The sequence below is a fragment of the Triticum aestivum genome, chromosome 6D, assembly GCF_018294505.1.
Source record: "Triticum aestivum cultivar Chinese Spring chromosome 6D, IWGSC CS RefSeq v2.1, whole genome shotgun sequence".
NCBI lineage: Eukaryota > Viridiplantae > Streptophyta > Magnoliopsida > Poales > Poaceae > Triticum > Triticum aestivum.
The window spans coordinates 8,817,771-8,844,804 of record NC_057811.1 but is presented as its reverse complement, the minus strand read 5'-3'; the positions used below and the strand labels follow the sequence as shown (position 1 = coordinate 8,844,804).

At 46.3% G+C, this 27,034-nt stretch overlaps 2 protein-coding genes and 1 long non-coding RNA gene across 3 annotated transcripts; 1 reads left to right on the top strand and 2 right to left on the bottom strand.

Annotated features, from left to right (window-relative positions):
- Positions 1 to 5,624: 5,624 nt before the first annotated feature.
- LOC123142999 (transcription termination factor MTERF5, chloroplastic) lies at positions 5,625 to 7,156 on the bottom strand. Its single transcript, XM_044561737.1, has one exon. It carries the CDS (start codon positions 7,041 to 7,043, stop codon positions 5,886 to 5,888), a length of 1,158 nt encoding a protein of 385 aa, XP_044417672.1. The 5' UTR covers positions 7,044 to 7,156; the 3' UTR covers positions 5,625 to 5,885.
- An 8,123-nt stretch (positions 7,157 to 15,279) lies between these two features.
- LOC123142998 (uncharacterized) lies at positions 15,280 to 16,382 on the top strand. Its single transcript, XR_006470664.1, has 3 exons — positions 15,280 to 15,581; positions 15,990 to 16,119; positions 16,207 to 16,382. It is a non-coding gene; the product is annotated as an uncharacterized lncRNA (long non-coding RNA).
- A 4,588-nt stretch (positions 16,383 to 20,970) lies between these two features.
- On the bottom strand, positions 20,971 to 22,585 carry LOC123142997 (uncharacterized). Its single transcript, XM_044561736.1, has one exon. It carries the CDS (start codon positions 22,481 to 22,483, stop codon positions 21,329 to 21,331), a length of 1,155 nt encoding a protein of 384 aa, XP_044417671.1. The 5' UTR covers positions 22,484 to 22,585; the 3' UTR covers positions 20,971 to 21,328.
- Between the last annotated feature and the right edge of the window lie 4,449 nt (positions 22,586 to 27,034).

The window sequence follows — 27,034 nt, the reverse complement described above, 5'->3', positions numbered from 1 at the left end:
CGAACGGCGTCGTCTTACGCCGTCTAACGGCGGTCGGGACGGCCGACAATGCCACATACGCAAAAGTAGGGACCCACCTGTCATAAACTCACTTAACTGAGCCCAATCCGCCGATCAGTGTTTTTGTCATATCCCTCAAACCATATCCTTCAGTCTCTATAAGTGCTACTAGATTGAAAAATGTGATGTCTGACAATATCATAGTTCTCTCAAGATTGTCTTTGTCATGAAAATGCATCCTCAATTCCCAAACCTCATCATCCAGGCTGCAAATTACAAAAGCAACATAACAGTGATGTATAAGTGTACAATTATAACACCTATGAAAGAGCAGAACAACAATAAAACAAAGCAATACAAAACTTTGAAAGCTTTGTTTACTTAAGAAAAATGCATACAGAGCAACAAAGTACAATAACCCTAGCTTTGGTTAATTAAGAAACAGTGCAATATAGAGCAACAGAGTACAATAACCCTAACTATGGTTAATTAAGAAACATGCGATACAGAGCAAAAAAACATAATAACCCTAGCTTTGGTCAATTAAACCTTTGGTACATTACAAAACAAAACACAAAGAAAAATGCTTTGTTAATTAAACAACAGCTTAACATTAACTTAGATGACAAGCTGGGTAATTTCAACTAAATAAAACACATACAGAACCCAATTTCAAATTAATATGCTAATTTCACAAACAAATCATCTCTTCCACAACCATAGGCCAACATTATGCAATACTTATCCTACACTAACCCTAGAAACAGACCGGTACGGGATACAAAAAGTAATAGAGAAGGGGAAAGGATCTCACTATACGCTGCCGAAGGATGAAGCGGTGTGGTGGCTTCCCGTCAGATTGGCCTTCACCGCCGGGCGAAGGTTCTAGCCACCGCGTATTCCAAGGAATACTGCAGCTCCGCATTCGATGTCGCCCTGCTAGGGTTCGAGCTCCCGCAAAGCTCGCCTGGGTCGGGATCCGCGTCGCCTGCGCCACTACAGGGGGCCTGCCGCCGCCACCACCGCCTGCTTTCGCCAGAGTAGCCATCTGCGCCTATACTGCGACGCGTGGGGGGAGAGCAGGCAGGAGCGGTCAGGGGGAAGAAAGGAAGGGGAACAGCGGGGCAGCGGGTAGACGAAGAAGAGAAGAGTGGGAGATGGATCGAACGGCGTGGTCTCACGCCGTCTAACGGCAGTCGGGACGGCCGACAGTGCCACATGCGCAAAAGTAGGGACCCACCTGTCATAAACTCACTTAACCGAGCCCAATTCGCCGATCAGTGTTTTTTGCAAAAACATTACTAAAGACATGGTGTTTTCTGCAACGATTGTGTATTGTAGTGATTTTCGCAAACCAAACCCTCAAACTGGTGGTTTTCTGCAATTTACTCTATAAGGGCTAGTGGCGGAGCTTGCACCAAATAGTTGGGCAGGCCGGGCTGTAAGGATTGCTACTGGCTGGCATTTTGTGACCCACGAGCTGGTTATAATGGGAGGAGAAGCTCCAGAGCTGAGCGGACCATGGCCCATTTGGCCTTGCCTAAGCTCCGCGAGTGATAAGGGCCACACGTGGAATTCAGACGCTCTGTCCTGGCAACAAAATGGCAAAAGGTGAAGGGGCTCATGGATGATTCGTAAGGGGGAGGGGGATGCAACGCGTGCCACCATTGGGGGCCTAGATGGATCTATGGTTTCTCTCGGAGACTGATGGACAAGGGATAGTGTCACAATTTTAGCTTGGGGTTTGCTCGAACAAAGAGGAACAGCTTGGCCAGCCGGAACACGGCGGCTAGGGGGAAACCCTGATAGAATTCTAGATACCCACGCAGGGCTTAGGATCCAGGCTTTATAGCCATTACAACAGTGAAAGTAAAAAAAAGAAGAATAGAGCATGTGAGGCGAGCTGGCGATCAACAGCGATAGGCAATGATAACATAGCTATCCAATTGACGATCGACACACGAGTGTCAAGGCCAAAAGGCGCGAAGTGGTAAGTATCAAGGAGCGTCGTTGGTTGAAGATCTGATGGCGGAGTTTAAATTCCCGACTGAAACGGTAACCTTGTGACGATAACTGAAGGAGAGGAAGGTGTCAGATTTCTTCAGTTAAGGGGCCTGGCACCTTTGCGTTTGCAGCGGTTTAACCCGGTCCGACAGCAGCAGTGGCTTCGGTCCCTGGCATTTGTTTTGCTAGATCTCAAAGCATCATCATTTATTTTTCAAACCATGCAGATGCACAAGGATTGCATGTGAATCTTATAGATAGGAGAAAAAAAAAGGGGAACCCCTACAAAGTCCAAACGACCAAAACAAACCCCAAACCTAAACAACAAAGACCTCTAAATGTCTTGCAACATGGAAAAACTAAGTAACATGATGATGATAAGAAATTACATGCATTAGCTGCTGCTAAATCCAACTGCCAACTGAAAAGCAGCTTCATTGGTCAAGCGATAACCCGTTACACAACAGTGCTCACAAAGGTAGAGTAAAAATAAAGAATATTTATAACACCAGAAGTCTCTCTGTGTATAAATGAAAAGTCAGAGCATGAGTTTCTATTCCAGGGTCGGTGCAGAGAAAAAACTGTTCTAGAGTGAAAGTAAATTACCATGCAAGTATCAGGTTCAGTGCTGATACCTGCAACAAAAACTAACACCATTTAGCCTTTTTTAAGCAGATCTTCAAATTTTCACTGTATTTGACTCGATCTGCCATGTTAAACGACATTTGTTGATGCCCCTGATTTTGGCTGCAACTAAGATAGTTGTGTAAGTCCACTCATTGCTTATTTTGGATTTGCAATTCCCAGAATGAACCGGGTATATTATTCATCCTTTTTAGTACAAATTATAATATATATCAAGTTTAGTTGGAACATTTGGTAATGATGACTCGAAAGGAATAGCAATTACACGAGCACATTGGGTTGTTTAATTACCTTCAAGCATAGAACAATACATGAGCCTAGGGTAGCATATTTAGGAGTTTACATACAATCTCTAGGGCAATACGAGAAGGAGTGCATAACTTTCAAAATTCAGAAGGAGAAAAGTAGGAGCTTCTCTGAATAAAACCCCAGCATGCGTCAGGTCATAAATACTTGATACAGAAGGAAGCTTCAGGGCATCATCAACTAACAGAGCCTTTAGAATCACGTGTAGTACAGCAAAGCCCCAGCCAGCATACTTGGTCGATTTCCTGGAAAGAAGAAGAAAGAACCAAGCATCTATAGCCAGTTTCATCACTTCTTCTCCAGGAAGAAAGAAAGCACCATTGATCTATAACATTCAGTAAATCAATCAGCATGCTCCTCTTTATTTCCCAGCCAATTCTTACTTCAGGAAAGTAGTTTTTTCGAAAAAAATGCATATATTCACATGGCAAGTCACTTCGTTCATGAATCGACCATTCCCCTCGCCTGCATTGCATTAATCTTGTTTCGATAATTCCAAGAAGCTAAACTAGGCACGAGAGAAGAGACACACAACTGATCTTCATTCCAAATACGAGCTCTTCGCCAATAATAGCATGTGCCCATCTCCGTTGTGTTACAGGAAGCACACAGCTGAGATCTCATTTCTTCCGATTTCTATAGCATAACATCAGGAACAAACAAATGTGCACCATTGTCTCCTCACACGACTTGATTCTTAATTTGAGGACCACCAGCAAGTCTACAATTTCTGTGTTTGAAATTCTGCAAGATTCTATAACTACGCTATATCTGACAGATAGTACTTGCATGCCTAGACTGAGATTTAACTGAAAAGAGTGTACCAAGAGATGACATTCGGTATAACTGAGAAAAAAAAATACTGCATTACCTTAAATGTTAAGACCAAGCTTGGTTACTCTTGGCTAAGGTAAGAGTCTTCAACATCTTCATTCTGTTTCTTTTCCAATACCAGCATACATATCTTCACAAAATATTGTAATCAACACAACTAAAGCAAATATAAAAGAGCATTTAAAAAAGCAAAATATCAAACAGAGGATAGTACATAAGACAGAGAGTGACTTGCTATCCCAAAAAAGAATGCCAATGGATAAAAATGTCCTGAGCGCCTATATAGATAGTGCTAATATAGATTAAAACTAGCTAAAAGGTAAGGCAGAGAGTATCATGGTAATGCCATACCTTTTTAAGACCACCTTAACATATTCCTGTATTGTCTGAATAGCCCTTTGCTTTTCAGCACCATACCATATAAGCATCAATTTGCTTCTCCAGTACAAATACCTGGGCCTTCGATATATCCGTTACATAGTGCTATATGGGTAGACAGAAAATTTAAATGATTGTTTACAACTTATCTCTTGATTCTTTGCAGCTCAACTGCAAGATTACCTATTTAATCTAAGGAAAAACATTACATAAAGCTCTAGAGCATTATAGTGCATCAATCAACGACCACATAAAGACATGGGATTTTGCGGAGGACAAGCATATAATTTTGATGTCATCTCATAACCTAACAAATATCAACAAAAAAGTAGAGTTAAGAAGCACATTCATGCCTCAGTGCAAACTGGAATTCAGAAGCCTACAAAACATGGAAGCAAAGCAATGTATGCAGAAATTGTTAAACATGCAGATAGATTTAGTGATCTGTTCTCGGGACAGTAAAACACCATAGTTAATAATTCATGTCGTCCAGTAGTTGTAAGTTTTGGTACAAAGGTCAGCAGTACAAGCTTGATATAGTTGCGAAGATATATTTTTACAATGCTCAGAAATAGAAGCCATCTAGAAGATATATTCTTGCAGCTAAAAATAGCTAACTCTGGTTTGCATAAAGCATAGCCTGTAATGTAACACCCGAGATTGTAACATCAATCTAGGCAGATTGGGAACCACACCAAAGAGATGTAAATATTCTCACCATTTTCTAGCATAAATCATGGTACAACAACATAGCTTTAGATACATGTAAACCCTTATTGGTGCAAAACTGAGGAGGCATATGGTTTTAACCAGCCATAGTAAACCACACAAAACAGAGGTAAATGTTCTAGCCATTTTCTAGCATAAATCATGATAGAAAAACATAGCTTTAGACATATGTGAACCCTTGATTGGTGCAAATCTGAGGAGTCTTGGTTTTAACCAGCCATAGTATTTGGACTAGATGATAGGCCATGTATACAAAATGTACAACTGTATTATTCAGTTTTGAGATCATTTGTCCCTTCAATTGAAAGAATCTGCCAATAGGCCATTATAAGAAATACAAGACAGACTAGTAAAGCATGGATTACTTTCACAACATTTAATCCCTTCAAACAAATATATTGCAGAAAGAATGGATATTTCATCAAAACTGCACCCTCAGATTGATCAACATATTATGAACATCGACAGGTCCAAAATAGCCCCCCCAAAAAAGAGAGAGGGGGGGGGGGGGGGGGGGGGGGCAGCAGAGCTGTCGTTCAAAGCAAATTTATGGTGACATGGACGTATTAGTACTCATGAATCTAATTATTAGCTTCATCAAGCGATACCAACGAACAAACTAGCATGGCACATAGCTTGCCACAAAGAACAACATCTAGTTAGGCAACCACACTGAAACAAAGCTTGCCAGCTTACTGCGCCAACCAAAATCTTTGTGGTGCAGTAAAGATTTTAGAATTTTAATTTCATTAAGAACCTTTACAACACAAAACTGGGATTTCAGCCAGCCCTCCAGGCCATAATGAAGCATTGACAGGCTATAAGCAATGTAAGCCAGCACGGAAATTTTAATGCATTGCAGACTAACAGAGTGGAAGACCGACATCCAGTTAGGCAAAGTACACCCAAATAGGAATTACCAGCTTACCACACAATGAAAACTTTGTTGCACCGTACAGAGTTTACCAAATTCATAGACCATTCTTGTTTCATGTAAATCTGAATCTAGTTGGCACTTCCCCTTTGCAAGCAGCTGCATAGTCTTCAGCAAGGTGTGGTGCAGCTTCCTTGTAAGGGCATATGAACTTGTCCAAGAATTCCATCTCGGTGGCCTTGGCAAATGTATAGTAGCACGTGTGACGCTTGAGCAATCTGTTTTCCGTAAGAAACTTCATAACATAGTACCGGGGCCTGAGCCGGCCCTCCAAGCTATAACTGAGCAATGATGGGTGGCGAGCAATGTACGCCGGCTCCAACCCCACCTCAGAGATAAGGAACTCAGACCTGCGCTTCAGCAAGTCCTTTGACGACACGAGCACAACTGGACCCTTGGACACAGCAATGCCAACCTCAGCATCCGACCACCTAAACGTCTTCTTCAAGTAGTCCGTTCTGGCGGCGATCTTCTCCTCGCTGAGGAATGCAACAGACCGCAGAGCTTGCCTGAACATCCCAGACCCGCGAGGCACACCTAAGCCTTCAGCACTGGCCACCATCGCCCGGATTTGCTCCACATTGGCAGTGAGCATCCTTGGCAGAGTGGTGCACAGCTTGCCAATATCGCAAACACCTAGCGTGCACTCCTGCAGTAACCCGACGTTCCGCTTGACCACCGTCTCGAGGTTGTGCGAGAGGAGATTGTGGTTATGCTTCAATGCCCGGAGGAATTCCTCCAAGGAGCCGAAGAGGCGCAGGTAGTAGCGCACCTTGGAGACGACGGATTTGTTGCGGAAGTGGGTGTTGGCGGCGAGCGTGAGGAGTCGGGCGATGTCGGAAGGGGACAGCCCGAGGCCCGTGAGCTCGACGACGATGGGGGACAGGGTCGTCTCCACGCCGGCGCAGAGGAACTTGGGATCCCGCGCGACGAGGGCGGCGACGTCGGCGGCGGAGAGGCCGAGGCCGGCGAGGAAGGCGAGGACGGCGTCGGGCTTGGCGGGGGACTTGAGGTGGGAGAGCTTGGCGGAGGCCTTGAGCGCTTGTGCTCGGGTGAGGCCGCAGGTGTCGACCAGGTACTCCTCGACGGCGAAGCCAGGGTTTGCCGGAACCGGGACCGTGGTGGAGAGGAGGCGGTGGAGAGGAGGGATGGAAGACGCGGAGGGGGGAGAGATGAGGCGGGCGACGATGCAGCAGCTGCGGAGGCGGAGCATGGCGGCCGCGCCGGTGCCGGCGGCGAGGGGGTTGGGGTCTTGGGGAAGGAGCGGCGGCGGCGGCGGCGAGGGGATTGGAGAATAGAACAGGCGCCGGCGAGGGGGTAGGAGAGAGAGACTCCACAGGCTTTTGCTGCGTGGCCAAGTGGGCTTTAGCCTTGTCACTCCTTTTGCGCTTCCAAGCCCAATTTGTGAGTGAAGCCCAGCTTTCGGCGCAAAGCCCGTTCATTCCTCACTAAAAACAATAGCTTTTTTTTTGAAATATATATGTCAATGAACATTTTTTGTTGATCATGAATACAAATTCATCAAGTGTGCACTATGCCTACCAGTCAGCAGCTCTTCTATATATGTCGGCTACTACACATTCAGAAGATCAGGGCGAGGAGAAGGCCGCGGGGAGATTTGATCAACACGCTCCCAGGCCGGTGGCACGGCCCACTCGTGCGACAAGGCTTCCCCAATGGCTTGCAAGCCCAAAACGTGCGAGTTTGTATCTCTCGGAATGTTGCCTTGACTAAGTAAGGTTCAGGCTACAACATACTAGATGAGAACGTAAACCAAAACGCAATTCAATTCAGAACAAAGCAGATGCAGCATTGTCATCCATAGGTGCTGAATTTTGACAAGCTGGAATTGCTGGACCAGGAGGCCTCGTTAAACTGAAGTTCAATCAGCAATAAGACCGAAGATTTCCAGCTCACGCGAAGCAGAGTACGCCAACCAACAAAATGGACCAAGCCTGCATCCTCCTCGAACTGAACGACATCCAAACAAGTTCATTGATAGATAGCAGACAGAGGGCCAAATCACTCTTCTTCAGCCATTCCCAGAATGCCGAGGTTCGTCCCAGCCTTGAACAACATCATCACTTGCCACCACCTATAGCCAATGAAAACAGAAAAAAATTCATTTTCCAAATCTAACATATAAAGCCTCAAGAAGTGCCAGGCACAACCGATGCCTCGAGCGCACGGCACCACGCGAGGCGAAAAAACCACCACACCGCGCCCGCGCGTGGGGGTGCAGCACACCACGTGAGGGGAAAAACCACCGCGCCGTGGTGAGCCCCGCGCCCGTCCGCTTTCTCCTCCCGTTCCCTCAGTCTCCAACCCTAAATCTTTTCCCCCTACAGCCGCCTTCCCAAGCTCCTCATCCCCTCCACTCCCTCGACAATGGTGGCGGCGGCGCCCTCTGGTGGCGGAGGAGGAGGGGGGAGATGGTGGCGGCGGCGCCCTCTGTTGGCGGAGGAGGAGTGTGGAGATGGTGGCGCGGCGGCGACCTTCCCCTCACGCATCCCATCCCCCATCGTCATCCCGGATCCCACCGGACCCGAGGCGTGCGGGCGCGGCAGCGACCTGCAAGGGAAGGGCAACGCTCGAATCGATCCAGCCATGGATCGGTCCCTGCGGGAGAAAGAGAAAATGAGGGCCTCCGTGCTCAACAGGAGGGGCCGGGGTTGCTGATTCGGCCGGCCCAGATCCACACGCCTCCTCCTTCGGCCACCTCGCCCCACTAGCTTCCAGCGCCATGGATCCGCCGAGGATGGAGGGCAGCAAGTGAGAGGGAGCAGGAGAAGAGGTGAATCGAGGGAGTGAAAGAAGGATCTCACAGGGGAAGAGGAAGAAGGAGTCTGGCGGTGTATCCTCGCCTCATCCCTGGCTGCACCTCTTCTGATGCCATGGCACCAGTGGTGGCTCCTCGATGGAGCACCTCCTTCCATGACGGCACCACCAGCGGCTCTTGCTCGACGCCACGATACACAACATCGAGGTAAGCTCGACTCCCTTTCTCCCCTCTTTCAATTGATAGTCAGTGATTTTATTCTCTCATTTCCATCTCATGATGGATTCCTTCTTTCAAGACGAATTAGTAACTTTAGCACCAAATATGAAGTTATTTGGACAAAGAAAAGAGCATATGGCAAAATTCTAGGCAATCCCTTGCTAGCATTTGTCTCTCTGAACTGTTGTTGGTTGATAGGCCAATAACCATGGCGATTTGCACTTACATATGCATTCTGCCTATGTTTTTGGGGTGGAATTTCGCCTTCTCTTAGGTTGTGTTCTGCCAGGTATAAGTTTGCCTGCAAATTGTTTGTGCTAATGTCTGTAAGAGCTGTTGTACTACACCTATATTCAATTGATGGCTAGGCACTATACTGTGCATAAGTAAAATTTCCAGTTTTTCTTTTCGTAGTTGCAGCAGTTATTCTGTACCAACTGCTTCCTCTCTTATTGGTGACTTGAAGTTAGAAGAGAAGATTTGGTTTTCTTTTCTTAGGTTTTGACAAAGCAGGTGAGGCCAACAAAACTGCTGCACCAGAGTAAACCTGTGCTCCAGCAGCCGAGCTGTATATACACATCTTTGCATTCTGATCCGTTTTGTTTTGCGATTCTAGCCACCCCTAATGCTCAGGCTGATGCTTCACTACTAGAAAAAGGCTTACTAGTGGCGCACCAGTTTTGCCGACTAATGGCGCACTACTGGTGCGCCACTAGCACCACGCCACTAGAATATTTTAGTAATGGCGCACCACAGGTGCGCCATTAGTATCTGATACTCTAATGGCGCACCGAGCAGTGCGCTATTAGTATAGGCCACGGTGCGCCATTAGTATGCCTCCCAGGGGGCCATATATACCCATGTGCTTTGCCATACTAATGGCGCACTGCAGTGTGATGCGCCATTAGTATCCTTCGGCATACTAATGGCGCACTGCTGGGTGATGCGCCATTAGTACCCTCTGGCATACTAATGGCGCACTGCTCTGGGATGCGCCATTAGTATCCTTTGGCATACTAGGGATTATTATTATTTTTCTTTTCTGATTTTTGCACAGATTACAAAATATATTATTGGACAGAAAATAAGCATCAGGACACAGCAACGGCAGATTCATCGAATACAATAAAAGATTAGTCTCCGAATACAATTCATCATATTAGTCTCCAAATTCAAAAGACCGAACGAAGATAGAACATTACAAGTCTCGAAACCGCGAGTAGCGAGTTTGTTTTCACATTACAAGTCGATATCGATCATCTAAAATACCATCACATAGAAGAGAGATGCGGTCATCACGATGAGCATCATCGCGATGAAACTGGTCTTCATCCGGTTCCTCCAACGCTCCCTCCTCTCTCCCGCTAGATAGCGCGCGTATCTAGATTCCGCCTCCGCCCTAGTGGTGTACCCTTTGTAACTGTTACCGCTGAAACGGTGAACCTGTCTCCGACACTCCTCCCAGTCGTCGTAGACTCCGGGAACCTTACCCTTGTACACGACATACGACGGCATCTCTATGCACAAGCCAAACAACAGACAATACATAAGCAATATATAAGTATGCAACAAAAGGATCGAAAGAGAAAAGCAAGACATCCATAGCACGATTCATGGTCCTACTAACAAATAGCATCGATTACATCTAAGTTGAACGACTGTCCAAACCAAAGAGACATACAAGTTCACTACAGTTTAATTACAACATGAGCTAATGAATGTTTCAGAACTACACATAGCATCACAACTTTCGACTCGACTCATGGGACCGGAGCGTGGATGAAGCCGCCGTCTGTCGTGATGGTCATGAAGTCGCGGGCGTTGTCAGCCTGCATTTGTAGCGTTGTGTCTATCTCACTGTTGGACGGTTGAAATTTGAGGTAGAACTGCCCCGAGGTACGAAGGACATCTTGATGGATGATTTCTGCAAACTCCGACTGGATGCGAAAGAATTCTTGTCGGATGTCCGCTTCCTGGATTGCCGCCAAGCTTGCGGCCCAATCTTTGAGATTATTTGGTAGCACAAGGTGATTATGGTCCCGCACGATCGCCCGCATGTGATGGAGGGCGTAGTAGGCATCCTTCTGACCGCCAGGCGGCTGCTTGACGCAGGGGAACGTCGTATTGTGGGTGAACACGTGCCTGCCGTACCTACGAACTGGCCTCTTAAAGGTGCCTCCAGATGCGGCGTAGCCGGGGAGAGCATCATCAAGAACTTTCTTGATATTTGTGTAGTCTATCTTGGAGTCACGGTCCGGGTCGAGATACGTGGCCATGGAATATTTCGGGCTTAAGAGGATGAGTGTGCAATGTGTGTCACTGCACAGAACACGGAATGTTAGAAAAAAAAGAACGATCGAAATCTAAGAAATCATATGTTACGGGGCGGTTAGGAGATGACTTACTCGGGAAAGTAAGGCACGAGGAAGTTATCCTTATATGGGTTTGCCAGAATGACGCCTTCGAGGTGTGAACTCGCGACTTGCCGGTCCCCAGCGCTGCCCAAGATCTTGGCACGCATGTAGAAGGGGTCGACTATCACAATGTCCGGGGTCTTGTCTCTAATGATCCGCATCTCCATACTCAGCGAAAACAGCCGAACGAAGGTGTAGTGCAGCGGATGAAGGTTAAGCATAGCAAAGATGTCATCAAATCGCAGGACGATCGTACCCCCGACGGCACTATCCACAAAGCCCTTGCCCTCTGGCACCTTGGCCACGAAAACCGGGTATGCCACATCATTCTCTCTGAGACGCCGCTTCTCCAAAAAAAGAACACTGTCATGCAGACTCCGCATAGCACCGGTTGCAGCATTGAGCATATTTGTCGGTAGCATCGGCCTACCCGCCACATGCACCCTCCTCGAGATATCCTTAGGTGAAGGTGGTCCGTCCTGAGCACGGATCGTACTCGGTGCCGGTTGGCTCGCACTGGCGCCCTTGTTAGTCTTTCGTTTCCGTCCCTTCTTCTTGATCTGCTGTAATGGGATCGAGTTCTGCTCACAGACCGCCTTCTTGAGCGTGTTGGGGCTGATAATATTTGGCACCTCAGCTATCCGAGGCTCGGTGAAGGCGGCAGCTGGAGGCGTCTCCTGAGAACTGAACGCCAGACGACGCCTGTTGCAATTGGGTTTCTCCGCCGTACCAGCTAGATCGCGGTCGTCTTTTTGAGGGTTGGGTTCTTGAGAAGGAGGCCCGCAGAACTCATCACCGTACCCATGCTCGGCAAAGTACTTATCGACGTTGGTAAATGTACCGTCGTCGTTGTCGTCGTCGTCCGGATCCTGTGCCATATGCATGTTCGGATCCTGTGCCATAGGGATGTCCGGCAGGTCCGGTAGCGTTGCGGCGTTCTTGCCATGGCTTGGCGCTGGCACGACTGGCGGTCTTGTCTGTGGGGTGGTGTCCTCCGCCCCCAAACGAATCTGGCTCTTCGGCCAAAGCAGGGGCCAGCTTACACAGGCGCTGAGGGTCATCACATCATCTTCGTCGGCCCCAGCGGGTCGAATCGGAGGTAACAACTCGTCGCAGCCTGGCAGTACCCGAACCAGTTCAACCCTATAGAAGGTGGGTGGCATCGGATTATCGTGGAACACGCGGTTGCCCGGTTGAACGATTCTGCCCTTGGCGACATCGACCAACTCGCCGCCCACGAAGTGCAGGAGAGTGCAAGGAACATCGGTGGCGCCCTGCGAAAACATGTAGGGCGTCAGGGATGCCCAGTCAAAGGCAAGGAGATGAAGTCATCGGCCGAGAGGCTTAGTTACCATGATGCCGTCGAGCTCGGCTAATGTCGAGGCACCGCCAACGGCGGGCGTGCGCGTGCAACTGACGGAGGGGCCGCTTGCTGGCGAGGTGCCGGCCGGCGTACACCCAGGTGCATTAAGCTCCAATGCCCGTGCCGGCGCACCGTTTGTCTGGTGCGCCATTAGTGTCTTTCACACTAATGGCGCACCAGCACATGGTGCGCCATTGCTATATAGCAATGGCGCACCACATGTCTGGTGCGCCATTAGTGGCCATTCCATCTATAGCCCTTTTCCTAGTAGTGCTTCTTCGCTTGATGCCGAAGAAAAGGATGATCAGATTCAGACGCCCAAGAACAACAGGTGCTGGTGCTGCATCTTCTCTTATATGTTTATCTATGTACTTTCAATTCATATAGTCATTCAAATTGCCTATATACACATCTTGAAATTAAGAAACTCTGGTGGTTCAAAGCGAGTTGGGCCAGGGAAGAAATCAAAGCAGTGACTGCCCTGCACTAACTGTGCAAGGATCAAAAGCATATAGGTGTAGCAATAAATTCCCCTCTTATGCTCAAGTTTAATTTCTTCACTGGAGATATGGTTGGAAGTTACGTTTTGAGTTTGATTCTTTAAACTATAGGCCAATTTGCATAATAATCTCTTTATTTATTTTCTTACTACAGTAGCACACTTGACTAAATCCCACATAAGACTGAATGGTACTCTGCCATGGTGTTTAATCTCAGTAATGTGTCTTCTTTTATTTTGTCCGCGGTGACTATGGATGTGTTCTCGGCTTTGCCGACAGTAAAAAGAAGGCATACAAAACATTAAATTTTTGCCTTGGTTGAATGCCGCATTTAATTGTCGCTTATGTATTCCAAGTTATTCAATTCTCATTGAGCTTTCCTTTGCTAAAGAAATTTAATACCCAATATTTTTAATATGTGAGGAGGCGAGAGAAGAAAAGAGGGGTTGTTAGGTCAGACTTTGGTGCGTCTCTGGTCAGAAATGGCTGGATCCGTCCGACGCTCTTCCAAACAATGTAGTGTAGATTCGCTGACCAGTACAACATCTAAACCTTCACTACTCTAGCTTCTTCTTACATTTCTTAGTATCAATAAATAAGGTGGTCACAATATATACTTGAAGATTGCATCCCGAGCCAGCTCGGGCCGCTGCTACCTCTTCCTCGTCGCCCAACAGGCCGTCGTGCTGGGGGAGCAGGGTAGCATCGGGTCCACAGGCACTCTAAAGCCGAGTAAAATCCTTGCATTCGTATTATTCACTTTCAGTATACAAACTTCTCTTTCCAAGTTTGAGAGAACAAGAAGCCAGCGTCGAGGAAGCCTTGGGGTGTGAAAAGCATAGTAACAATATATCTGGGCTGCGACATATATTGTTATGAAACTTTACTGTAATTACAATTTCCTATTATAGCTCATATGAAGAATTATTTGCTGCTTTTACATTTGCTTATTTTATTAACTTTTACTAGGATATGAGTAGCATTACTCAAAATTTTGCTTTGAGAAGAATCTAATGATGTATCCAATTTCACATCCAAGCTACTATGAATATTATGATTGAGCGACTGCTTGGCGATGTCATCGTCAGAGGCTCAGGCCTCCTCCCTGGACAAGGCACTCGTGCTAGGCGGCGGCGATCTGTGCGCCGGTTCAAGGTGAGGCATCTCCTCAAGCCACATTCAGTTTTTCCCATGAGTTCGTGCTAAAAGAATGAGTGTTCTTCTATGACCCATGCATTCTGAATTTAGGAGGAATGACAACAAAGAGAAAAGATCTTTTTGAAATTCTTAGTAAAGTCTGAGCTTTACGTAAATCTCAGTTTCCTTAGCAAACATATGTCTGCAGTTTTTAGTTTGATATGTGGCGTGAGGTTGGGATTTGTGATCAAAATGGTTGGATGTTGATTCAAGAGTGTAGAAAGGTGAATGAGATTCAAGAACGATTCAGGCAGCTTATGAGTATGTTACATTCTGATATTGGCTTCAGATTACATAATTTTATTTCCTTTGGATCGTTGCTTTGGTTCCCTGTGGCCAAGTATCATGGTTTTAAAGATAACATGTGTTTCATGAAGATAACAGGTGTTTCATGAGACTAGGATTCATTTAGGAATCCTTGTAGCACAGATCTCCATTCCTAATTTGACTAGGATATGAGTAGCATTACTCAAAATTTTGCTTTGAGAAGAATCTAATGATGTATCCAATTTCACATCCAAGCTACTATGAATATTATGATTGAGCGACTGCTTGTTACACTACACCATGCCACCAAACCAGTGCATTTGAGTGCGAGTTCAGTTATGTGTGTAAATAGCTGTAACATAAATAATATGGAGTTGGGCATGTGCAACTCTAATTTAGACAAGGGTAGTCATATGTCAACCTTAATCCTACAAATGTGACACAAATAAATAAGATTTGCTTTTGTGCCTTATCAATTTTCTTTCCTAATATTTCTTGGCTTGTAAACAGAGGCGGTAAGACGGTCGCAAGAATGCCAAGCTCTTCAGCTGTGGCATCATGCAATAATGGAATTGAGCATTCTGGGCAAAACGTAAAGGACAACGAATATGCAAGGTTGGTGACACCAGCTGAACATGCAACAGCTGACAAGAAATTTTTCCTGAGCAACCAAAGTTAAGACACTTCATTTGGTGAATGAAAGATTTGCTTGGATGCTTCCATCTTATATTAGCATCTTATATCTTCGTGAAATTTGGAGCCCCTTTGCCTTTGAAAATGTGAGGCGTTGATACTTCCTGTGCAAAAGAAAATCTCTTGTTAGGGATTTTTCCATTTAACATGTGCTTGTTCTAGGGTAGCGGTACTCTCTCTGCTGTGGCTGCGTGTTCGACCGGCCAGCCAAGGATCTCCAGCAAGCATGTGCGCTTACTCTCCTTGCCCTTAATTCCTGCCACAACAGCAGCTCCTGTGTAGTGTGAGCCAGAGAACTACTACACTAATCATGTTCCTGGTATTTTCTCACTCTTGCTTCACAGATGATGTATTGTAGTTAGTTCAAAGAAATTCCATTACATATTTTGCACATTTCCTGATTGGTGACCATCCATTTTATATGATGTTCTTCACCTGCAAGCGTTGAGTGTTTTTTCCTTTCAAGTTTTTGTCTCTTGCTCTATTTCATGAAATACATTCCTCTTCTCATTCCATCATTTAGCCTTGTTGATTACTTATGATTAGTGATTACATGCAATCATCCGCCTTAAATTAGAATAGTTAATTAGTTATGCCAGGTTGCTACATTTCTATCTCCTTTTTGCTAAAATAAAATTAAAATATGATGGCATGTTATTGACCCAGCCTCGCCGTCCGCTGTGGCATCACCCTTCTTGTCCACCACCCTCACTCCGTCGCGCTTCAGGCCTAGCATGTGACAGTGGTGCCGCGAGGATTTGCTGCCGTGGGAGGAGGGGCCCGACCCAGATGGCGGCCACCAGTAGGTCACACACTTATTCAGCTCGCCGTCTGGTTACTCTGATGGCTTCTCTAAGGTATCTTCTCGTGCAGCTTCACTCTTGCTTGTGTGTCTCGTGTGAAAAAGTAAGCTACCTGGCACTTGCTCTACTCTACTTTAGCAGGCGCTCGCAGAGGAGGCCAAGGGATACATGATACTGGTAATTTACTAATGATCCATCTTAGTGGAATGCTTTTGTTGTAGATATTTTCATTGGTTGTCCTTTCATTTTATTTATATTCATGGCTGGATGGTGACTTCCACTATGCTTCTTCACTGAAAAGGTGTTTCGCATATGCGTACTTGCTTGAGAATGGAATAATCTCAGAATTCTGTTGAAAACAGAACTTAGTTATTTCAGCATGCATAGTGTTTGGCTAAGAGATTGAGTGCTTCACATATCCGATGCCATCTCAGAATAATCTCAGACCTGTTTAAATAACTTAGTGTTTGGCTAAGGAGTCCACATTGAACGCCACATATCCGATGCCAACACACCGAGGTGAGCTTCAGCAAACTCTCTCTCTCTCTCTCTCTCTCTCTCTCTCTCTCTCTCTCTCTCTCTCTCTCTCTCTCTCTCTCTCTCTCTCTCTCCATGCGGCCTCCTCACTCTGTAATCTTTCGAGATTGATTTTGTTTCCAGGTTATACTCCAATCAAACATGTGAATATTTACCAGAGTGCTTCAAGATCGATCCGACGAAAGCCGTCCACTGTCGCTCTGCTGTTGGGACTAATTTGGACGGGAATGGTGATTTCATGGTTGATTATGATTACTTGGTTGTTGCTCTTGGAGTTACTGTGAATATATTCAACACTCCTGGTGTGATGAGGCATTGCCACTTTCTGAAGGTCAAATCCTTATTGGCATTGTGTGTCTCTTTACTGTTATGCTATTTCTCATGTTTCAATCCTAAGATGTAAGTTACAGTTTAATTTCCTGCAAAATCTTGAGATATATGGTATTGATACTTTAGGTTATTGTACCGTACAGTATTAGTCATATCTTGTGCTTACAGCCTCACATTGTAAATGTCAGGTCATGGAGGATGCCCAAAAGATTCGGAAGAACGTGATAGACTACTTTGAAAAGGCGTTACCTCCTAACCTCAGTGAAGAGGAGAGAAGGAAGATCTTTCACTTTGTGATTATCGGTGGTGGACCTACTGGGGTTGAATTTGCGGTGGAGTTGCATGATTTTCTTGTCGAAGATCTGGTGAAGCTATATCCTGCAATTGAAGAATTTGTGAAGATAACAATTATGCAATCAGGAGAACATACAATGAGGGTTGAACGTTCCTGCAGTAATAACCTTAGTTTTGGGCAAGATGATCAAGGAGTAGCGAAACTTTAGCAGTCATCTTTGGCTTCACCATCTTCCTCCCCTAATCATGCATCTATTTTAGATCATATAATTATGCTATATCATATATATTGTTTAGTTCAGACTTGTGCATGTGCGGCCATTGGCATTGATTTATACAGAGATATTGCATGATTTGTACATAAAAGGAGTACGGATGATCTAAGAATAAATGTTCGAATAAAGTTAGTAGTGAGATTTAGGTAAAGGTTACCTGCACTGTTCTGTTTTATGTATATTCTAAGCTGCAAAATCATACATGGCCCTGTTAGTAGTTTGTCTGAGTTGTGAGTTTACGCATTTTCCCTTGGAATGTTTGTATGTGTGATCACTTGCTTTTAGGTTCCCAGCGTTATATCATGAGAAGTTTTTTACTTTGCACCGGGTGATCAACTACATATTTAGACGAATACACCATTCAGGACCAGGAACATTAGGATTTCCAATGTGTTTTTCCTCTTTCAAGATTGCAGTTTTCATTAGTCTTAGATAGCTAAGGTACATAGTTTTCATTTAACAAATTTTTTTACTGTTCTCTCATCTCCTATATGATGTCTAAGAAATACTAATGTAGACAATTCAAAATTTTAAAATACCTTCTGGCCAATTATGTGGGGAAGGTGCAGCAAGCCGGCTCTCGCGTCGCAGTAGAGTGGAGCCGGCAATTTTATGATCGGTCTCTAAATATTTCAACTTGCATAGTTTGAATTAGTTTCACATGCTAAAGTATATAGTTTGAACATAGGTATTCCTTAATTTTCCATATATAAGGTTTAGAATTATTACCCTCAGTGCTTGCTAAAACTCGAAGTTACTAACAAATGCAAAGGTTTCTGTTACAAAAGGTTTAGAATCATTACCCTTGATGCTTGAATTTGGACCTTGCACCTTACTTGGGTAACATAGAGCCAAATGGCACATTGTCCAACTACACGTTCAAAACACTTAGGGTTTGACATGGTCTCTATCCTTGATCAAACATAAAGTTACTAAAAAAGGAAAATATTTCTCAACACGAACATGGTTTCAATTGGGTCTCTGCGCCATTTGGCGCACCGGGTCATCTAGTGATCCAGAACAACGAAGCTAACACTTGAGATCAATTAGGCAGATTGGAAACCACACCAAACAGAGGTCAATATTCCAACCATTTGCTAGCATAGATCATGAGATAACAACATAGCTTTAGACACCTGTAAGCCCTTGATTGATGAAAACATGAGGAGGCTTGGTTTTAACCAGCCATAGTATTTGGACCAGATGGTAGGAGCTACATAGAAAATGCACAACTCTATTGTTCGGTTTTGAGATCACTTGTCCCTAGAACTAAATGTATCAGCCAATAGGCCATTAAAAATACAGCAGAAAAAAAAAATCTGATACAGAGTAGTAAAGCATGAATTACTTTCATAGCACTTAATCGCTTCAAAAAAAAGATACTGCAGAAAGAACCAAGATTTTCAGCTCACAGGAATGAGAACAAGCAACCAACAAACTGGATCAATACTGAATCCTCGGATTGATAAACGTACTGCGGCCATCAACAAGTCCAAAATAGTAACCCATAAAAAAGAAGGCAGTAGTGGCTGTTGTTAATCTTCGTTTCATGGTATGGTTTGCAGTTCTCTCTTCGTAATAGTAGCGTGCTCATCTCAAGTATTCTACTAATAACTACTCTGAATCATGTATACTTATGCTCTGAATCATGTTTAAATGGCATACATGAATGTTGGCGCCTACAAAAGGATATTTGTATGAGTATTGAGTGATTTGAGACAGGAAGAAATGAAAATCTCCCTAGGTTGAATTGAATTCTTAAGAGTTTGTCTCGTACTACTAGACAGAGTGCTCAGGATTTGAAAAGTTGTGAAGTCACAGTCACATAAAAAGGGCATAAAAAACAATACAGACATAGAATTACACAAAAGAAATCAGCACTTGGTCAAAGGGATATTTACTCATCATGGGGATGTGCGGGTGCATGCCCACAGATTCCAAAACTCCTGCAGATAATGAGAATGCTAATATAGCAAGGGAGGATGGTCTTGCAAGATAACCACAGTGGCCTGTGACAGGAAATGTAAATGATTGTCTACAACCGGTCTCTAAAATCTTAATAGCTCAACTGCATCATTACCTAGCGAATCAATGGACCGCTACCTAATTAAAGCTCTCAAGCACTGTAGTTGATCAATCAGCAACCATATAAAGCACGGAATTTTGCAGAGGGCAAGCAGTAAGATATGATTTTGCTGTCATCACATAAGCTAGATAATATAATAAGAAAGTATCGAGTTAAGAAGCACATTCATACCTAAATGAAAACAGGAGTTCAGAAGCCAACAAAACATGGAAGCAAAGCATAATGTGCACAAAAATATGCAGATAGATTCAGCATCTGGTATCGGGGTGGTAAACTTCTGGGTAGCTGATAATTCATGTTGTCCAGTATCACATCTTGCATCAATAAGTTTTGGTACAAAGGTCGGCAGTACAAAATTGATATAGTTGTGAAAATATACTTATACAACACAGAAAAACAGATGCCATCTAGTGCAAGCAAGCTCTGTTAATGCCTAACTCTGGTTTGCATAAATCATAGGTAAAGATTCCCTACGATGTAACCAGTTACAGACTAAACAGAGGTAAATATTCTAACCATTTGCTGGGCATAAATCATGACAAGCCCTGATTAAGCAAACCTGAGATTGGTAGACTTATATAAAACTCTACAACTGCAGTGTTCAGAGATCAGTTGTCACTAAAACTGAAAGTGTCAGTCAGTAGGCCACTCAAAAATTACAGGAGCACAATAAAGGAAAAAACTGCTACAAGGTAGTAAAGCAAGAATTACTTTCACATCATTTAATACCTTCAAAGAAAGATACTGCATAAAGAAGATATTCAGCTCACACAAACTAGAGCAAGCAACTAGATCAAAACTGCATCCTTGGATTGATCAATGTGTTGTGGCCATCAGCAAGTCCAATTTGTTCCCAAAAAAAGGGTCCAGAACAGACAGTCAGAAAAAAAAAAAATGATGACACGGACATATGAGGACTCATGGAAATAATTTCTTGCATGCGACAGACATACCATACTGGACAACCAACATCTTGTTAGGCAAGAACACTGAAACAAAGCTTGCCAGCTTACAGTGCCAAGCAAAACCTTTATGGTGCACTAAGCATTTAAATTTGTTAATTGTCGTAAGAAACTTTACAGCAAAACAAAGATTTCAGCGCGCCTCCAGGCTATAAAAGAACATGGCTTGGCCATAAGCAATGTACAAGCCTGTTCCAACCCCAATCAGAGATGAGGAACTCAAACCTTCGCTGAAGCGATTCTTTGGACGCCCTCAACAAAATCAGAACCTTAGACACAGGAATACTCACCCTCGGCATCACTCAACCTGAACGCCTTCTTCAGGTACTCCATTTTGGCAGTGATATTTTTCCCGCCAAGGAATGCGACAATGCACAGGGTGTGTCTGAACATCCCAGAGTCACAGGGCACACCAATGCCATCGGTGCAAGCCAACTTCGCCCAGAATGCATTAGATTTCAAAATAGAAATTTTAATACAATGCAGAACGGCATGCTCTCACTTAGTTCCAAGTTATAAATAAAATGGCATGAGGATGAACAAGTTCACAACCAAGTCATGGTTTCTGCTCTACTAAATGATAACACTAACATATCAGGATTGAAATTATCAGTTTCATTTCATCAAGCGTTGGCAATGACCATACCAGCATCTAACAGAGCAGACAACCAACATCCAGTTAGGCAAAGTATACCAAAATAGGAATTACCAGCTTCCTGCACAATGAAAACTTTGTTGCACCGTACACGGTTTACCAATTTTCATAGCCCATTCTTGGTTCATGTAAATCTGAATCTAGCCGGCACTTCCCCTTTGCAAGCAGTCGCGTAGTCTTCAGCGAGGTGTGGTGCGGCTTCCTTGTGTGGGCAGATGAACTTTTCCATGAAAACCTTCTCAGTCTTAACCAGTGTTGTATAGTAGCCCCGCCCGTGCTCTAGCAATCCATTTTCCTTGAGAAATTTGACAACATAGTAGCGGGGCCTGAGCCGGCCCTCCAGGCTGTAGGTGAGCATAGCCGGGCGATGAGCAATGTAGGCCGGCTGCAACCCCACCTCAGAGATAAGGAAGTCGGACCTGCGCTTCAGCATGTCCTTTGACCTCGCCAGCATAAACGGCCCCTTGGACACAGCAATGCCAACCTCGGCATCCGACCACCTAAACGTCTTCTTCAAGTAGTCCACTTTGGCAGCGATCTTGTCCTCGCTGATGTATGAGACGGCGTGCAGCGCTTGCCTGAACATTACAGAGCCACGGGGCACACCTATACCTTCGGCGCACGCAACCATCGCCAGGACACGCCCTGGTTTAGCGCTAAGCATCCTTGACGTACGGATGAACAGCTTGGCAATATCACAAGCACCTAGCCCGCACTCTGCTAGGAGCTTGACACTTGGCTTGACCACCCTCTCGAGGTCAGAGCGGAGGAAGAAGTGGTCATGTTTGAGCGGCCGGACCATGTTCTCGATGGAGCCGAAGAGTGGAAGGTAGTACTCTAGCTTGGAGATGACGGATCTGCAGCGGAAGTAGCCGGGGGCGAGCGAGACGAGGCGCGCAATCTCAGCATTTGACAGGCCGAGGCCGGTGAGCCCCGCGACGACAGGGGCCAGAGTTCTCTCCACGCCGGCGTAGAGGAACCGCGGGTCCTTGGCGACGACGGCCGCGACATCGGCGCCGGAGAGGCCGAGGTCGGCGAGGAAGGAGAGGACGGCGTCGGGCTTGGCCGGGGACTTGAGGTGGGAGAGCTTGGCGGAGGCCTTGAGTGCCTGGGCTCTGGTCAGCCCGCAGGTGGAGACGAGGTAGTCCTCGACGGCGAAGCTAGGGTTTGGGGAAACGGCGGGCGCGGCGGCGGTGGAGAGAGAGAGGAGTGGGGAGGTGGAAGGATGGGGAGCGGCGGAGAGGAGATGGGAGAGGACGCGCTGCCGGAGGTGGAGCATGACGCCGACGGCGGGGCGGCGGCGGCGGTGGCGTTGGATGTGGGATGCGGCGTGTGTCTCCTCCGATGGTGTGGTGTGTGGTGGGGGATTTTCTCTAATTAACTTAGGCTGAGCCACTAAGTAATCATCCAATCCCTGCCATCCAAATAACATCCAACGGCCACCAGAACATGTTTTATCTCATAAATAACAAAAGGAATTCTTGTCTTTTTCTAATATATAAAAATTCTACATGTCAAAAAGTGTTCTTATCTTCTACCAAAAAAGTATTGTTGTATTGTAAAATAGTGGGATGCTAGCAAACTATAGTTATTGTAATAACTTTTCTTTTAGTTAGATAATGACCCCCCTGTTTGTCTAGTCAGCAAGCTCATGGATAATATAACTATCATATGATATAAATAAAGCTAGCCATGACGATCTTCTTTTAAAAAGACGAGTTACCCAGTTAGTATCGACGCCACCACAACATTATCATCATCACCCCTTCGATGACACATCGGTCGCAGGTAGCCAACAATGAAAATGACATAGTTGTGGCACTAAATCATTGTTGGCATGAGACATACAATGAAAAGGAAGCTCTGAATTCGGTAGAAGAATGCAATCCATCACTCGGCACCGTCATGGTTGTCGTATAAGGGCCAGTGGCGGAGCTTGCACCAAAATAGTTGGGCAGGCCAGGCTGTAAGGATTGCTACTGGTTGGTTTTTTGTGACCCATGGGCTGGTTATAATGGGAGGAGAAGCTCCAGAGCTGGGCAGACCATGGCCCATTTGGACTTTGCCTAAGCTCCGTGAGTGATAAGGGCCACACGTGGAATCCGGACGCTCTGTCCTGGCAACAAAATGGCAAAAAGTGAAGGGGCTCATGGATGATTCGTAAGGGGGAGGGGGATGCAACGCGTGCCACCATTGGGGTCCTAATGGATCTATTTGTTTCTCTCGGAGACTAATGGACAAGTGATAGAGTGTCACAGCTCCAACAAACAATACCTTCACCGAGGTGAGTGCCAACCCCATAGAAGTTTGAAATTATTGGGGAAAGAGACAAAACAGTACCCCCCATCCCAATATTAATGAATCAGCATAGTCCTAAAACAGAAATGAAACCTACCGTACTACAACAGGTTTTACACATAGTTTCACCAGCGCTTTGACGACAGATGGTGTTCATGGATCATGCAATTGGTTCGGTCCGGAAGGACGGCGATTAATATTAATGGCGAGGTGGGACCATTCTTTACGTCCTCTGCAGGAGTGAAGCAAGGGAACCCGATCTCCCCCTCCTCTTCAACCTCGTCGTTGATGCTTTGGCTGGCATCCTGGATAAAGCTAGGAGATTTTGCCACCTATCGGGGGTAGTTGGCCACCTGATCCCGGGGGGAGGAGTCACCCACCTCCAATATGCAGATGACACCATGATCATGGTGGAGGGGTCAGACCTTGACATCGTGAATCTTAAGTTTCTCCTCCTCTGCTTCGAGGCTATGTCGAGACTGAAGATCAATTTTGATAAGAGCGAGGTGGTAGTCCTAGGGTTCTCCACGGTAGAGCAACAACGCATTGCGGATAACCTAAACTGCAGGCTGGCCACGTTCCCCATCACTTACTTGGGGATGTCAATGGCTGATACGAAGATTCTGATGAGTGCATTTGACCCGATGCTAGGACGTATGGCGTGCCGGGCTGAGCCGTGGCGTGGACGGTTTACCTCTAAGGCGAGTAAATCGGCCCTTATTGCTGGGGAACGTAGCAGAAATTCAAAATTTTCTACGCATCACCAAGATCAATCTATGGAGTACTCTAGCAACGAGGGGAAGGGGAGTGCATCTACATACCCTTGTAGATCGCAATGCGGAAGCGTTGCAAGAACGCGGATGAGGGAGTCGTACTCGTAGCGATTCAGATCGCGGTTGATTCCGATCTAAGCACCGAAGAACGGTGCCTCCGCGTTCAACACACGTGCAGCCCGGTGACGTCTCCCACGCCTTGATCCAGCAAGGAGAGAGGGAGAGGTTGGGGAAGACTCCATCCAGCAGCAGCACGACGGCATGGTGGTGATGGAGGAGCGTGGCAATCCCGCAGGGCTTCGCCAAGCACCGCGGGAGAGGAGGAAGAGGAGGTAGGGCTGCACCAGGGAGAGGAAAACTCATGTCTTTGCAGCCCCCAATACCTCAACTATATATAGGGGAGAGGGAGGGGGCTGCGCCCCCTCTAGGGTTTCCACCCCAAGGGGTGCGGCAGCCCCAAAACCCATCTAGGGCGGCGGCCAAGGGGGGAGAGGGGGAAACTTGCCCCCCAAGCAAGGTGGAGGCGCCCCCTCCCCAAACCCTAGGCGCCTTGGGCCCTGGTGGGGGGGCGCACCAGCCCACCTGGGGCTGGTCCCCTCCCACACTTGGCCCATGCTGCCCTCTGGGGCCGGTGGCCCCACTTGGTGGACCCCCGGGACCCTCCCGGTGGTCCCGGTATATTACCGATATCACCCGAAACTATTCCGGTGACCAAAACAGGACTTCCCATATATAAATCTTTACCTCCGGACCATTCCGGAACTCCTCGTGACGTCCGGGATCTCATCCGGGACTCCGAACAACATTCGGTAACCACGTACATACTTTCCCTATAACCCTAGCGTCATCGAACCTTAAGTGTGTAGACCCTACGGGTTCGGGAACCATGCAGACATGACCGAGACGTTCTCCGGTCAATAACCAACAGCGGGATCTGGATACCCATGTTGGCTCCCACATGTTCCACGATGATCTCATCGGATGAACCACGATGTCGGGGATTCAATCAATCCCGTATACAATTCCCTTTGTCCATCGGTATGTTACTTGCCCGAGATTCGATCGTCGGTATCCCTATACCTTGTTCAATCTCATTACCGGCAAGTCTCTTTACTCGTTCCGTAACTCACATCATCCCGTGATCAACTCCTTGGTCACACTGTGCACATTATGATGATGTCCTACCGAGTGGGCCCAGAGATACCTCTCCGTTTACACGGAGTGACAAATCCCAGTCTCGATTCGTGCCAACCCAACAGACACTTTCGGAGATACCTGTAGTGCACCTTTATAGCCACCCAGTTACGTTGTGACGTTTGGTACACTCAAAGCATTCCTACGGTATCCGGGAGTTGCACAATCTCATGGTCTAAGGAAATGATACTTGACATTAGAAAAGCTCTGAGCAAACGAACTACACGATCTTGTGCTAGGCTTAGGATTGGGTCTCGTCCATCACATCATTCTCCTAATGATGTGATCCCGTTATCAACGACATCCAATGTCCATGGTCAGGAAACCGTAACCATCTATTGATCAACGAGCTAGTCAACTAGAGGCTTACTAGGGACATGGTGTTGTCTATGTATCCACACATGTATCTGAGTTTCCTATCAATACAATTCTAGCATGGATAATAAACGATTATCGTGAACAAGGAAATATAATAATAACCAATTTATTATTGCCTCTAGGGCATATTTCCAACACTTATTAGTTCTAACCTTGCGAGCCTCCCCATGTATATGACGGGGATGTATATCTTACCGGAGGGCGTACATGGCTCGTTCGATAAGGAGCTTGCTAAGTTCTTCTAGCAGGCAGCCAATGGCCGCCAGAAGTATCACATGGTCAAGTGGGCGGACATCTGCATGCCCAAGGACCAGGGAGGCCTATGAATGTCGCACTCATGCTGAGATAGGTGTGGAGGATCATGCGAGGCCATGGGGGCTTGTGGCTTCAAATCATCCAAGCAAAATACCTAAGGGGAGAACCCCTGTGTAGGGGAACGCAGCAGAAAACAAAAATTTTCCGACCTACGCACCAGCCCAGGACCACTATGGAGACTGCATACATGGTTTGATCTTTTTCGTTACCGACTCGTAGCGCAGCGGGAAGTAGAGTCGATGACGATCGGCGGTGCAGATCCCCGCAGCTAGGATTTACAACCTCCCAACCGCGAGGATGTATACCCTCATCTGCTCCTCAGACAGCCCTCCAGGAGGCGGTCGAACAGCCCCCCGGACGGTGTCGCGGACAGCCCTTCGGGAGGACCTTCGAAACTCGAACGGTCACTCGGACAGCCCTTCGGGCCGACCAGGACCTTCGAAACTCGGACGGTCACACGGACAGCCCTTCGGGAGGCACTCACGAACTAAGACCGAAACTACGATCTCTCTACAGAGTTGCACACATACGGTGTCATCTATCCGGCAGGGCTTCGCCGTCCAGAACTAGTTCCTGCCGGAACCCAGACAGCCTTACGGCTCTACGAAACTCTTTTCGTGGGAGGGAGAGAAGAAGCCAGATAATGCATGGCATGTGTATGAGAGCAAGGGATGAGTGTGGAGGGCTGCCCCTCCACCTCTATTTATAGGAAATCCCAAGGGGGTAGGGTAGTTTCACAAAAAACCCAAAATGCACATGAATGAAGTCCTTCCACAAGGACCTAGGAGTGAAACCAAGGAACAAGAGGGTCCCCAAGGGGGGATACCCCATGTGGCCGGCCACACCCCCATGAGGGGCCCAAAAAATGGCTC